This window comes from Syngnathus typhle, linkage group LG16 (assembly GCF_033458585.1).
Source record: "Syngnathus typhle isolate RoL2023-S1 ecotype Sweden linkage group LG16, RoL_Styp_1.0, whole genome shotgun sequence".
NCBI lineage: Eukaryota > Metazoa > Chordata > Actinopteri > Syngnathiformes > Syngnathidae > Syngnathus > Syngnathus typhle.
In genome coordinates this window covers 9,383,894-9,399,209 of record NC_083753.1, presented here as the reverse complement: position 1 = coordinate 9,399,209, position 15,316 = coordinate 9,383,894, and the positions used below count along the sequence as shown (strand labels likewise).

The 15,316-nt window shown below is 43.4% G+C and overlaps 2 protein-coding genes across 3 annotated transcripts in view; one reads left to right on the top strand and one right to left on the bottom strand.

Moving 5' to 3' along the window:
• The window catches only part of fsip1 (fibrous sheath interacting protein 1), a 19,805-nt gene extending 11,475 nt beyond the window's left edge, over positions 1–8,330 (top strand). For both annotated transcript variants that reach the window (XM_061301735.1, XM_061301734.1), the window contains 2 exons: positions 342–494; positions 6,586–8,330. In XM_061301735.1, coding sequence (XP_061157719.1) covers positions 342–494; positions 6,586–6,669 — 237 coding nt within the window. In that variant the 3' untranslated portion in view covers positions 6,670–8,330. The remainder of the gene's footprint in view (positions 1–341; positions 495–6,585) is intronic.
• Positions 8,297–15,316, bottom strand: LOC133169489 (thrombospondin-1-like). The gene is made up of 22 exons (XM_061301732.1): positions 15,155–15,316; positions 14,995–15,076; positions 14,347–14,906; positions 14,196–14,274; positions 13,999–14,088; positions 13,806–13,915; positions 13,398–13,523; positions 13,220–13,316; positions 12,970–13,143; positions 12,715–12,891; positions 12,468–12,641; positions 12,109–12,389; positions 11,812–12,030; positions 11,618–11,725; positions 11,309–11,468; positions 11,093–11,211; positions 10,556–10,790; positions 10,251–10,478; positions 9,906–10,177; positions 9,736–9,833; positions 9,519–9,658; positions 8,297–9,433 (listed from the first exon to the last, which is right to left on the bottom strand). Exons 2-22 carry the CDS (start codon positions 15,056–15,058, stop codon positions 9,426–9,428), a joined length of 3,519 nt encoding a protein of 1,172 aa, XP_061157716.1. The 5' UTR covers positions 15,059–15,076; positions 15,155–15,316; the 3' UTR covers positions 8,297–9,425.

The following is a 15,316-nucleotide window of genomic DNA, read 5'->3' as shown; positions in this document are numbered from 1 at the left end:
CGCCCTAAGTGCCCTCTTAACCATTTCCGCAGTTTGCTTTGCACTTAGTCAACCAGGAGCACATCTGTGATTTATGTGAGGTTGTAGCCAAGGTATGCTTCTTTGTTTGAGTACCTGCTGTGATTCTTTGCTAAGCAGCGGCAAGTCACATCATCTTGCATCTCGCAAATCTTGAAGCAATTTGCATCTTTCAACTCAAATTAATGATGATGAACTGGTCCATGGATGGACTCGCAAATGTGGGAACCATCAGCCGAGTGTGATTCTAGGCCGGTGCCCAAATACGTCGGCAGGCTTGTCAACTCTGCGTGACAATCACTCGCGCGTCTGTTGTCTATCAGGAACGTGTCTCGGACACCGGCGTCAAACACGATGGGGACATTCAGCCAGGAGAGAAGGTCCTGCAGGACACCAAGGAAAGGAGGATGCAGGAGAAGCAGCTTCTGGAGATCCAACGGCAGCTGGACCTTCTGGGCCAGGACCAGGAGATGACGGTGGGTTGGCAGCAGCCATGTTTTCACAACGCAAAAATGCATTTCATCAACACACCACCTGTGTTTCTCATTAGCACACCCTTCTTTGTTTATCTCATGCACATACATGACAAATTATAACAAGCACAAAGGTCATAACCTGTGAAGATGATGATAAACAGTGCAGCATTTGTGGCACTACAAGCTCACTCCTTCCGAGTCACTACATTAAAGTTTGCTTTAGTCAGTAGAAGCCATCCAAAGACAGGGAGGACCCATTGAGACATGATGTCCGAGCTTCACCGTGTTCCTTAGAAACCGCTTGGAGCTCAGCCAGCTTTAAGCTAAATTACAACTACCAAAGAAGGGGACACTATCTCTACAAACACTGTAGTTACAGACAGCACCACTGAAACAAAAAGTGAAAGGACAACAAAAACCTTCCTTTGTTGGTATTTCATCAACAAATCACATTTTCTTCCAATCCTGATTTATGACATTTGACCTTTACAAACCATCCCTGAGTAGCCTTAAAATGTTGCCTAAACAACAAAACATTATTATTGGATAATCAGGCACATGTTTGATGGTAATTAATCCTGGCCCGCTGCATGAATGACTAATATGAGGATAAAAGTAGGAAGGGGTCATAAAAACACTGATGTGGCACACACAGCTTGACTTCAAACAAGGCATCATGACATGCAAGGAAAGCCTCAGCCTGGCTTCATCGAGTTTTTTTTGTTTGTTTGTTTTTACCCAGCAGTCTGTTTACGGCTGCTGTCTTTTGAATCTTTGCATTTAAACTTGGTGTCAATTGATCGTAAATACCAACGATTCGATTTGTTGTCCCGTTTAGCACATCAAGGCTCATCTGTGAAGATTTATTTGTGAATTTACGAGACAGGCTGATTTTCCACCCAAAGTTGATTTGGTAATGTAGTCATAACTCAAATGTATTTGCTTGTAAAGTGTGAAAGGTATTATGCAAGTTTTCTGCATAGCTTGAGTGAGGTCCAAATTTCTCAGAAAGTATGATGTAGTATGTCATTATGATTACATAACTATTCTGGGAACATTCTCACATTTTGTCTAACAACGAGCTCAATTAGATAATAATGCTGCGGCGACGCTAAGCTAACGCCCCTACCAAGACGAGCGCAATTAGATAATGTTACAGCGACGCTAAGCTAACACCCCTACCAAGATGGCCGCCTTGTCTGTTAGCTTTCTTTAGTCTATCTGGACTGTATATCGGTGACAAAAAGAACCTGAAAATATTCTGGAACTGGTCGGAACGCACTCTAAAAACACCTCATGATTGGTTACTTGCTACTCTGAAGACTACTCATGCTAGTCTGCTTTGGCTTGACTATTGAAGAAGGTCCATCAATCATATGACAGCGAGGAAACAAGTTGGTAACAATTACCAGATTATCCATGGTGTGTATTGTTAAAAGATAAAAGGACAAACAATTCCAAACACTCATCTGAGTCACTCAAATGGGACGTCGTATGGAAAAGATTGGTTCAAGTTAAATTAGGCAGTGGTGGCTTTTTTCGAGTGCCATTCATCTGCTGTCTGGACCCGGAGGGCTGAACATCTCCTGCCTGGGTAGTGGGAGTGTCTGAGTCTTCAGAAGTTTTCAATAACACTATAAAAAGTCACTAGATTTGTTGCTGGTTGACAATTTGAAAAATACCACGATGGGGGGGGGGTCGGAAAATTCTCGGAGTTGCCCTCACTTTGTCACGATACCCAAGTGCTGTCCCCGGTTGTCATGGTAACAAAAGTTGTATTTTAGCATTTAAATGAGACAGAACCACGCCCACCAAACTAACTATTTTCAACCAGTGTTTAAAAAGTGGTTGATAGGTGTGCTGTAATTCTTCAACCTTGATCTTTTTCGAGCTTTTATAACACTAGAACTTTAAAATCATCTAGACTTATCCCAAAATTCCTTTGCAGTTGAGTATATTAAAATCCACGACTACTCTTTTGATTGTTCTGATGATTTTGTGGCGTTATTGGAATAAGCTGTGGAAATTTTATAGATGTTATTTTAAAGCAATTCTATTGCAATGAGCCCAGTATAATGAAAACACAGCAATAAAGTCCCTTGTGAGTTTTATTAGTCTCCAACATCCGTTTTAGATACTCTTGACTGTTCAAGAGTCATGTTTCATTTATTTATTATATACACACACATCTGTACGGCGCCACACTGACTCTTTAAGCAGAAATTTGCAAAATGACAGCATTCATTTAAGACACCGCTGCCCTGTAATGAAAAAAAGTGAACTAAGCATTGGGATGAAAACGATTGTTTGATTTTTATCGTCATTGCGGATGTAAAAAATGTTTGACCTACATTTACTTGAATTAAATCCCGCTCACAATCTGCACCAACGCTCGACTCCATGACGAAGAGATTGTTGACTGTTGTCACTGATAACATATTCCTCTTTAAATAAAGGCAACCCCCCAAAAAAGCAAACAGTTCCAGACAAAGGAGATTTCCAAGGAGTTTCCAAAGAACTGACCTTACGTGGCTAGTTTCCCTGCAACTTCATCTGGCTGTGCTCCTACATCAACTGGAAAGAACAATCCCACCATTTACTGTAAGGTGGGACGGTTCCAAAGAGGGTCTTACTCATAATTAGCCCAACATCATCAATCATCCTGTCATTGTTTGCACTGATTCTCTGTTGTTAGCCAAAATCATGCTGCTTTGCTTTCATAATTCAGACAGTGCAAATATAAATAATACAGCTGTCACCAAGTCACAATATTAAGTAAACCCACACGGTCGAATGAGATTCACTTGTAATATTGTGCTGACCTCTGACCTAGAAATGGATGTAGAAAAGTATGCCTCCATCATGGCCGCTCGGTGAATGAAAATTCATTGTTGAGCTTTTGGAGTTTTATTTGTTTATTCAAATAGCACAATTCGTAGGGATTACTAAATGCAATAGTTATTTTGCTGACAAAGCAAAAAAAGTCTTGAGCGGGAGGGAGGGGGGGGGTGTCGCCCAGGGGGGGGGTCGCCCAGTGGATTGTGGTGGTTGTAAGATATTTTATCATTCTCTGTTTTGAACTAAAGCTGAGCCAGTAACACAACTATGTGGCTCAAACTCTGCGTGGAAAGCCCGTTTATATGAAAGGATCCTGCGGTGAAATATTGCTCAATATTACTGAGGTGAAGTGAGGACAAGGTGTCTTGGCTTCTTGACAATAACTAACTTTCTTCAAAACAATACGGTTCTCTACACATTCATCTTGACAATTGACATCTTTCCATCTTGGATGATCTCATGGCGTTTGCTAATGAAGAAAGCATTGTTGGCCTTCATTGTAAGAAATTCCACATGTGTAGAGCAGAGCACATGGATCGAATATTGCCCTTTGCGCCGAGTGCAAGTGGCCCCAGGGGTGTGTCGGACCATTAAGTCCACTTATTTGATTCGACTCAGTGACCATGAAAGCCGAGCTCCTCGTAATTTGTATAAACCCAATTTGCGCCCTTCTATGTGTGTACAGGAGCTAAACAGTGAGTCGCCCCGAAACTACCGCGCCTTTCACTTAACCTCCGCCCAAAGTGTGACTGGATAGTTTCATCCCGTAAGGTCACCAGCTATTTCTTTGTCAACAGAAAACAAAAGTTTCTCATCGTCAGAGGAGGTGGAAAGACAAATGACTTCATGCATGGGAGCCTCTGGTCGTATGGTTTGTGTCTAGCGGCTGGACACAAAACTAGTTCTGGTTCTGGATGGCAGGTGGTAGAGAAAACGCTGAAAGGCAGCATTATTGGGATGCTTGGAGAATTGGGACTAAAATGTTACCTTCTGCTTCTCTAATCTGTCTCCTTGTGAAGCTTTTTTTAGACTCAACATGTTCCTGTCTTCGCGATAAGTTCAGTGGAAGACGGGTTCTGTCCGGAAGAATGTACACGGAGAGTGTGTTTTCTTTGGAAACTTCAACTCCTGCCATTTTCTCTCCTGTGGTCTGCTCTGAATTGAATACGCAGACTTTAAAGTCTTGGATTGAAAGCTGTTGAAAAGACTTTTCTAAAATTATCTGGCTCTGTAGACAAGAGACAGACATTACAAACAGCCTTGGCCTTCCTCGTAATATGGAGGGAAAGGAAGAAGAGGTCAAGTTCTTTTGCAGTCACAGCATTGGAAGCATTTTTATATCTTTGTAGGAAATTAAGGGTGATGGGACTGAATGAAAATATATTCAAAATATTCATAAACACGTTAAATATATTTATACTGCTTATCTCGTTAGATGTGTTTACTCCCACAACGGCGCAAACGTCCATTTTACTCTACTACGCCCAAGATGAATTACGAGCAAAGTCACAGAACAAAATAAACTCGACACGACCCCATCCATGCATTTTCTTTGGGTCCATGCAACCCCTCTGAACTTTCAGTTCTTCTCCATCGTCAGGACGACCAGCATTGTTTAAAAGAATTTCATGGCCGGTCAGTGGGACACTTTTATTGCTCTATTCACAAAGCGTAAAAATACCGACATATCTAATTGACCACTTGTGTCGATTAATGTCTTAATTGCCACTCCTAAGTTCTAAATAGGTCGACTTAAAACGTAAATTTTATTTATATGCATGCGCAAATACACATTTGGAATTTTGAAGGTCAAGTCCACAAGTGCACCTTGCGTGACAAATACAAAAACGTGGCAGCGCCTCGAGGGCGGTGGGGGGTCATCGGGATTGGAATGCGTCTGCCGAGTGTGCATGTGGAGAAAATGATATACAGTGTCTGGGTAATTGAGGGGGGTCATAAATGACTAACACAGGCCAAGCCTCAATGATCCAAAGACTGTCATTACATTATGGAGTACTTAGAGCGAGTGGGAGAATCCTCTGGTGGAGATGTCTAACAAAAAGTGAAAGTCTTCCTACCTTTCACAAGGTGGTCCGCTCAGCGGTAGCGTGCACATGATGGATGAGGAGTATTAGCTGCAGCTTGTCGGGATAGATGAGACACAGGAATGTGATATTTTACTTTGATGGGGTCGCGGTGAAGACATCTGCACGGGCGTCACGCTAGATGAGTTACAACAATTTGAAAAGCTCCTCAGAATATAATTAGATCTCCAACAAACTGCGGAGTATTATGCAACTAGTCATGAGTCTGTCTTTGAAATGAAGACAAATACTTTTAATCAGGTGTCACCTTCCACAATAAAATTAAATTCTCCAGGTACAAAGTGAGATCTAGCCAACCAGTGTCAAGTGTGCTAGAATTAGGCCAACAAAACATGACTGTGACTCTGTAGAACAAACAAACAGAACCAAATGAAAGCAGTGAGCTAAATACAAACCAACTGGCAAGACAATAAACAACACCTGGACAAGACGCAAAGGGTTGGCAGGACCTGATTGGCCAACACGAGGAATCGGAAAAAACGAGCATAGGTGTCCACAATCACTTGACGTGACAGAAAGCCATAGTTTCATAATCCAGCAATACTTAACTATAGTTATAATTTATTTCATTTGGCCCTGTGGCTGAAAAGCAAAGTGCGGAGAGTCTCTGTTCCCAAAATGCCTGAAAAAAAAGATTTTTCTTGCATGCAACAATCAATCACCAGGTATGAGGTGTTGACTGAAATGTGTTCCCGCTTGTCCAGTCCAGTCACGTTTGGCCGCATCGTTTGGTTTGCGGTGGTCCTGAAGCAAACTCACGTGCATAGCCAGAGGTCTGCTTACGCAGTCAAATTTTTCACTTCGAATAAATCCAAGCACTAACAAGGAGTGTATTTTCCTTGGATTCCGAAAAAGGAACATCCACTTTGCTGCCATACATTATTATGATAAATAAACTCATGGTTAGTTCGGGTCATCCAACAACAAGGAACAGTTTGTGGTGATTATTCAAAAGCCTGCTGAAGAATGTTTGGACACATTTTGGGAGGATGCTGAAATAATATCTACTCTTGTTAAAAACAAGAACATGTATGTAAAGATGTATTATATGACTGCTGTTGGTTCACCGTATGTTTCGGAGCGCTTGTAAAAGTCAAACTCATAACGCTACATATCAACGTACTTTATATATTTGTGTCTGCGTGCAGAGCGAGCCAGAGCGCCTCAGTGAGGAGCAGTTACTTTGCCTGCTGGATAGATGTGAGCTGACAGAAACCGAGCCAGAACCTTGACACGAACACGGACCCCCTCCACGCGAGGCCTCGCCGTCAAGATGTCCGTCAAAACCCGCGCCATCTTTCATATCACGTTTTCCTGACCTCTAGATTAAGAAGCAAGAACGATTGTCGGGTGTATTCATTTTATGATATATCGCAGATCTTTTGGGGGAAATTTGAATTGACAAACAGCACATTCTTTATTCTTGGTTGTGTTGACAGTTTCTGTTTGTGGCTGCACCTGGCTGACACCTATGGCCCCGTTCATCTCACTCCTCACCTCACATCGTGACCCTGTAGAAATAATCTCACATTCCTGTGAACTGAAAAAACATGTCAGACAGGTGGAGCCTATGAGGTCGGACCTTGACGAAAGCCGCGTAATAAGCTGTAATCGCCCAACGTTATCTCTCAAGGAACCTAAACATGCTCAAAGTAAATACAAATGAGAAGATAAGATTTTCATAAATTATTAGGAAGGGATGACGCATATTTATACTGTGGGTAAAAAGTAGTAAGCTAAACATGGCAGGAATGAGTCAGTGTTAAAGTCTCCATGTAAATGCTGCATTCTTAGACTGTCTGCGTTCTTTGGCTAGAATTTTGTCACACTGTATACAACTGGACCTCTTAGGTCTTGGACCATTGACAAAAATGATTCCATCCTTACGTCCGTCTATCCATCCATCCTATTGATGGTCTCCATTTTGTTTTGTTCCGACTGATGCATTCAATGCAGCGCGGTTTTATGCAATTTCCAACCATATAATTTTATAGACGATTGTCAAATGGGACGGTGGAAAAGCACTATTGGATTGTGGCTTACTGTTTTTAAGAATTGAGGCACAATTATTTGACAGTAAGCAGCACTGGCCCCTGTTTCTTGGCTGAATAGATAAAAATAAGAAATATGGGCATTTTTTTTAGTCATTTTAATGCAACAAAGCTCAGCAGAAAGTTAGATTAATACCACTTAGGCGTGCTAAATTCGTCAACGTCTGCTGATCACACGCCGCGTTTAAAGTTTTAAAGATGCCTGTGTGATGTGTAATCATATCTGTATGAACGTGCTGTTTAAGTGGATTATATTTCATGGTGAGTTTTCCTGCTGTTGACTCCCAAGGATACTCCCTTTCTCTGAACCATCAGCAGACCCAACTAATGGATTCCAGTTGCTTGACACAGCACGGCTCGACTCCCTTTTTTGCTTTTGTAAGGACGAGATCTCAATCAAAGTAAATACAACATCCAGGGTCTTGAACTATCCATCCTACTTTTCAACTTTTTGTTTGACAACCCCCCCTCGAGAAAAAAAAAAAAAAAAGAAGACCACAAGTGACGAGAGCTGCTTTTTTTTTTTGGAAACGTTTATTTTTCTTTTGACATAACAAAATAAGTACAAGTATAAACAGCATTTTTTTTTTTGGTAAAAAATATGGTACAAATGTTTATGGAAAAGCAAAATAAAACGACATCCTCATATCACTGTGCAAATGAGTTTATACAGACAGAAGCGTTTCCTCCAGGCTACGCTTCAAGATAAATTATTTAAATAGCATATATCTACACAAAATGACATAACTTCAACATAATAATTTATCAAAACAAAGGCATTGGAAAATACACATAGCACAACATAGTCTTAAGTTTTCCTGTTTGGGCTTCTTTTTTTTTCATCTCCCCTAGAAAAATATCTTATATACAGCACATGACTGATAGTACAGTCTTGCAAAAAAACAAATTGAAGCCATTCAATTCGTCCTAAGAAAAATGATTTGTTTGTCTATCGCTGGCCTCAATACAAAAAAAACCCATCCATGAGGTAATAATTGTACTTAAAGGATATCCTTTTCTTTTTCCTTTGTCAGAAATTCACACTCAAGCTCAGGCACATCACTCATGCATGTGGACTATAAATATTTCAAAAGGGAAAATTCTAAACTTGTATTAGCAGAATAATGCTAGCTGGAGGAGTTGTCATAGCAACAAAGTAGCTCAGCTTCCCCTAGCTGACATCATATTTGACTCCTTCAGACAGTTGGAACCGAACAGCACCTCTGCTGGTTGTATCAGTGCACTGCATTCTTACCAACCAATCAATAATTAGGCCCCTCCCTTCTTTTTAGTACCTAAAAAAACAATCATTGGCTAAAAACAATCTTTGTGCCCTGTACTCTCCTTTTTGTGCTCTTAACCTGAGAATTTCTTCTAACTGGCCATCCCTACGTAGAAGACCTTGAATAATATGTTTGGAAGAGTGACTGACCTGAATGGTAAAAAAACAACACTTTTTTTGGGAGCTAATACACATTCACTCAAACCACACAATCATTACAGTCATTCCAAACCGTCCATGGCTCCTTCGAGAGGGAGTATTCCCTCAGCTAAAGAAAGTTCTCCTACTGCTTTCTTCAAAATGAGTCCACAGCAGATGTCAAATAATGCTCGAGGATGAAACGAATATGAAAAGAAGGAATTTCCCTTAGATCCGTCCTCCGCAGAGGGATACCAGCAAAGTTCAGGTGTGCAAAGCAATAAATGTGGCTCCCTTTTTTCGGCTGCAAAGGCAGGGGCCAAATTTTTCGGAGCAGAGCTGTGCTCACAATATGAATATGGTGCAGATATATCATTGAACTTTCATTTAGCTTTCAAAGTCCTGAGGTCATGTTACCTCACGCTACCACATGCTCATCATTCCTCCAACGTGCATTGCCCGGATTGTATCGTCAAATTGGAAGACGTCCTTCAGCTAGGGTTGTGTCTTCATTGCATTACGAATCTGGAAAAAAAAAAGAAAACAGATGAGTCTCCCTCCTGTTTTCACTTAAAGTCATGTATCTGCATTTTTTTAGAACTCCTCTTACCTCTACATTCATATTTAAGATCAGAGAAGTACACCATCTCCTGAGAGAAGACGTACAACCCTAGTCGCCCTCCGGCATAGGTTTTGTCAAAGATGTTTCCAGAGTCTGCCATGATTCTCTTGCCCTCGTACATCACAACTCTAAAAAACAAACAATCATTTAGATCATTTCAAATAATAAACATGTCAAGATTTATTTTTTGGTGTTTACAACTTACCTAATAAGCCCACTCTTTGGTCTATGGACAAGGTGCCATCTGTAGGCGGTGAAGTCCTTCCAGCCGATGTTCTTTGGGTCGTGCCACAGAGTACGAACCTGGAAATCAATAGATGTTAAAATATCTTCTAATCTTTAACCAAGACAAGTTATACCAAATTGAGGGCTCACCTGTCCGGGTGTGTCTCCGGTGTGCCACAGTGCGTTCCTCAGGTGCTCACCAGGACCGGTGGTAGAGTTGACCACTTTGATGGAAAGGCCAGAGTAGCCTTGAGCCCGTGTGGGAGTGTGAGACCAATAGGTCTGTGTGATCTGCTTCCACATGACTGTGTAGAATCGAGAACTTGACTGGTAGCCAAACACAAAACCGGCGTAGTCGTCGTCTCGGTCTGTGTTAACGAAGAAGGTCCCGCTGAAGTCGACGGCGCTGAACTCATCAAAACCTTGTTGGGAGAGGAGATAGTTTAGGTTTTGCCAAGTCCGACATGGTTGCTAAGTGAATAGGTGGTTTCATACCAACGGCGATGCCTGGGTCACAGTTGACAGTCTGCACCAACTCCTTGCCCTGATGTCTGACCACCCAGTTCGGATCAATCTGAGAAGTGCCTTTAGGATCAAGAGGAACCATCTGGAAACGGCGGAAGTCGGTTTCACTGATGGCAAAGTTCTCCGGGCAAACGTCATAAATATCCAGGATGTTGTCTTGGTCGAAATCGTCTTTGCACACATCGCCTCGGCCATCACCTAAAACGAAATATACATCGTGAGACACAGATGTTCTAAATACATGATCAAGAAGATTGACTGAAGGAGTGACTCACCATCAGAGTCCAACTGATCGGGGTTGAAGGCCAGCCTGCAATTGTCTTTGTCATCGGGAATGCCGTCGTTATCGTCATCGTGGTCACAGGCATCACCCTTGCCGTCTTTGTCGTGATCAGCCTGGTTGGCGTTTGGTATGTACGGGCAGTTGTCCAAATTGTTCTGATGGCCATCCTCATCAATGTCCTGGTTGTTGTCACACTTGTCTCCCACAAGATCCGAATCTGAGTCAGTCTGTTGGAGAAAGGAATTCTTAGTTTTATGACCTGGACACTGGGAGATTGTTATTCTTTAGTATGAGAAACAATTCTTTGGTTGGAATTTAAAACAGAGCCTTGGTTTCAGGCATGCAAGCGAGATCCATGTTCTTCAAATCACATTTCATTCACAGCTGGATTCGGCCGACACATTCCTTTCCTTCTTTAATGTCAATTTATAGCCTCTTTGGCTTCCAGACGCATCTTTGACATTTTTTCTCCGCACGCCATCGGGCCATGCTGAGAGACGAATAACGTAAAGCCGAGATCTGACCTTACCTGATCGGGGTTATGCTCGAGGGGGCAGTTATCGCAGTGGTCTCCCACACCGTCCCGATCCGTATCCCTCTGATCCACATTATAAACATATGGGCAGTTGTCGTTCTCATTCAGAACGCCTGTTGAGTTGAAGCACATCGTTGTGTTAGCCTCCGGCACCAAGCTAATGTTTCTTTAAAATCCTGCAAAGCTTTGAAACTGTAAATGGTCACTTACCATCACCGTCAATATCCACAGCGCAGGCATCCCCCTCTCCGTTATTGTCCGTGTCGGTCTGGTCAGTGTTTGACTCGAAAATACAGTTGTCACATGTGTCACCAACATCATCCCTGTCGGCGTCATACTGAGCAGGGTTGTACACTCTCGGGCAGTTGTCCTAAGGAAATATCAAGGGAATGTAATTTTAGGGGGGTTTTTTTGGACTCAAATGCAAAAGTGGCATTTCTGCGTAAAGCTGATTTGTAGCTATGTCTGTGGGGAAGGCATGGTGTCGAAGCAATAAAATACACTGTTGGGATTACTCACCCTATCATCAGGGATACCATCATTGTCATCATCGTGGTCACATTCATCACCACGGCCATCCTTGTCATAATCTTCCTGACCAGAATTGGGAAGGTTGGGGCAGTTATCCTGTATAGACGAAAATCACAGTTAGGGTTTGTCATTTCGTTATGGATTGTTGGCCTTTTGAATTTCTATCGTCGTTTGAGGTTTACCTTCTTGCAGTGGTAGGTGGCATTCGCCACGCATAACAAGTCCGAGTTGGGCCACCCATCCAGGTCAGTATCCTCTCCACAAATATAACCATTGCCAGCATAGCCTGGCTTGCACTCACAGCGGAACATGGACTCGGAGAAGACGCCCAAATAAATACAGTTGGCGTTTTTGTTGCAGTTGTGGCTACCGTCCTGGCATGGGTTACGTGGTTTGCAAACCTGAAAACAAAACATCTCTGAAACTTAGTAAAACAGAAACAGAGAGTTTCTGGTTAAGCACAAAGTCGTCATTCATACCTGTTTTTTCGCCGTCGCTTGCTCCACTCCTCTTCCAAAGGGTTGAGAACCAGAGTAACGAGCTGGACACGGCTGGCAGTTGTAACCTGGATCTGTGTTCTCACAACGATGGACTCCGTTGTATGTATAGCAAGCATCGGGGACCTCCTTGCACTCATCGATGTCTTTGCAGGTGATGCCGTCGCCTTTGTAGCCGATCGGACACCTGCCGCATTTGAACGAGCCATCGGGGAAGCTCATGCACTTGGCGCCAGAGAAGCATGGGTTGGAAAGGCAACCATCTGCAGAAGATAATTGCTTGGTGTTATGGATTGCAAATGTGAGCTCGAAATAATTCAGATATAATTTAATGTGCTTACCAATGGGACAGTCCTGTTTGTTGCACACTTGAGACATGGTGGCGTCACCAACGCAGTCCTTGCCCCCGTATTTGGGAACGGGATCGGAGCAGAGACGTTTACGGTTCTGGATTCCTCCGTTGCATGTCACGGTGCACGTGTCCCATGGTGACCAAGGTCCCCAACCGCCATTGACTGAAAGTTTGACAAATTACATGAATTTGTTGTTCTTGTGTCGAGAATGTAGTGATTATAAAATTGAGCTTACTAGGACAGGGTGACTTGTGGCAGATTTCAGTTTGGCGTCCTTCTCCCTGGCAGTCCATGCCGCCCATCTGGGGTGTTGGAGAGTTGCAGAGACGTATACGTGTGATGACACCTTCTCCACAGGTCACAGAGCATGAAGACCAAGGAGACCAATGGCTCCACCCTCCATCTTGTTTGACTGCCAGTGCAAGATACACAAATTATTCCTCATCCTTCATCGCTGGGGAGATCAAATTTCAATTAAAGTCTTTCTTACATCGTTTGTCACATTCTTGAGGGAAGCAGTCTCGGGTTTGGACTGAGGTGCCCTCGCAGTTACTGTTGATGCGATCGCAAGAGCGCCCACGCTGCTGGATTCCTCGACCACAAGTCACGGAACAACGGGTCCACTGAGACCAAGGGGACCAGTCGTCTTCAGCAGAGTCACTTGCTGTAAGACGGGCGGAGGCGGGTTAAAAACATGACATTTTGGCAGAAAGTAGACGAGAATGGTCGCCTTGACTTACGATTTCCACATCTGGGGCAGCACTCTCCTTCTGGAACGGTGCCATTGGTGCAGGGAATCAGAGGACAGGAGATTTTTCGGCACACAGTGGCAGAGTTCTAATAGGAGGAACAGTCCGATTAGTACAAGAATGAGCTGCAGGCAAGACCCTAACCCGCAGTCGGAGTTTCTTCACCTACCTGGCAGGTACACTCGGTGCAGTCGTCCACAGTCCACTCGTCTCGATCATTGTGCACAATCCCGTTGTGGATGCAAACACTACTGTGATTCTTGATTTGATCTTGAATCTTGGCGCTGACCTCAGACTGCAGGAAAAAACAGGAATAAAGTAAGTGAAGGGAGGGGTGTAAGCCAGGGACCAAGGATGGAAAACTTTCACTTTGCCAAAGTTCCAGCAGAAATGAATCACCATCCGACATAATCATTACGACAAAGCCTGACTCTAGTAAAGCAATGCGAGTATAAGCAACATAGTTGTGTATTCACATGGCTCTCATTAGGAACTTGGCTACGGGCTGCCACGACAACGACAAGTGGCAGTGGGAACTCGCTAACAAAAAGACGAGGAACGTTTCTGCAGCGCTTACCACTTTACGCAGCTCGTTGGTCACGTGCTTCACCACCACACCGAGTCCTCGGAGTTCCTTGAACAGGCCTGCGATTTCCTCGCAAGAGTAGCCGCAGTGGGCTTGTAGATCTGGAGTAGAGAGAACCGTTAATAATGCGGCGACAGGAAGTGAAACGTAGGACAATACTACCGAGTACTGGAGAAGATCTCACCTTTGGTTTTGTGGCCAGTGTAGTCGGTCCTGATGGCGGGGCTGGAGCCGTTCATTGGGTTGTCCAGAGTCAGGACGTCAGTTAAGGCAGCTGCAGGTAGAAGCACAATCCCGTTAATCGATAATATAGTTTTGCATAACGATAAGTATCCTATATCAGTAATGAATCAGCAAAACCAATATATTCTGAAGCCTTACCTCCATTTTCGCATCCCTTATTTCTCAGAATGGTCTCCAGGGATGTCCCAAAGACGAATCTCACATTCTGAAGCACTCCCTGTAATGAAGATAAAATATTTAACAGACATGTTCCCACCAAATATGCAGCCATGAGAAGAAGACTCCTTACCATAAATTTATCCCGAGTTGCTCCCTTCGCAATCCTGAGCCTGGCGATGTCCGCCAGCTCCGCGGACAATACTTTCTGGATGGGCTCGTCCATCTCGGACACGTTGATTTCATCGCAGCCCACCAAGAGCTTCACACGGTCATCCTGGAAGAAGAGCGTGATGTTCTTCCAGTGCCCCGTGGCTAAGTGAGCCTCCTCGATGGACACCAGCTGCTGGTGGTTGCCGGTGGAGTAGAAGACGTCCAAAGTATTGGCCTTGCCGTTGGAGATGATCTCCAACACGGGACCTGAGCCGTCTTTCTTCTCAATGGTCAAGAGGCTTCCTCTGTTCCTCTTGGATTGTTTCAGGTTGACTAAGAGGATGAAACCCCTCTCCAGCTGGATGGAGTCGATGAGGTCCCCGAAGGAGTTGTCAGGGACCGGCGGGATCAATTCTGCATTCAGAACTTTATATGCCGGGCTGTACGGGTCAGCCCCTTTGACCAAAGTCACGCCGTTGTGCCTCTTGTCTACCCGCACCAGATCGAATAAGTCATAAACACTGTTGTCATCACGGGTTTCTATGGAGGACACATACAGATGTTTTTTTTAGGCACATTCTAAAAACGCAAAATGAATATATTTTAATTCATTTTTCTGCATTCTCACCTGCTAATATTGCAGCCTCACAACTCCAAAGCAGCGACAACAGAAAGATGCCGTGCAGCATCATGGCTCTCAAGTCAAAACGCTAAATACAAATAAATCATGAATTACATTCATTTCATACCCACAGTTATCATTTCAAAGATATAGAAAGTTTACCAACCTTAAAAGCAGAAGATTCCTTCAAAAGAAGCGGATTTCAAAAGAAAATTTCCTCCTGTTATTATTTATCCCGTCTCTCCTTGAGCATCAATTCAAAAGCAGTTCTTATTTCTTTTTTAATTCCAATTGATGCTCTCAAGTTGGATTGCAATGTGTGACTGCC

Bases quoted from the DNA above. Each gene is read 5' to 3' on its own strand.
- LOC133169489 (XM_061301732.1), bottom strand. From the start codon at position 15,058: ATGATGCTGCACGGCATCTTTCTGTTGTCGCTGCTTTGGAGTTGTGAG. The intron at 13,524-13,805 runs GTAAGCGCTGCA...TTTTTCCTGCAG, and splicing joins CCAACGAGCTGCGTAAAGTG to TCTGAGGTCAGCGCCAAGAT. The intron at 12,892-12,969 runs GTAAGAAAGACT...TTGCACTGGCAG, and splicing joins TCAAGAATGTGACAAACGAT to TCAAACAAGATGGAGGGTGG.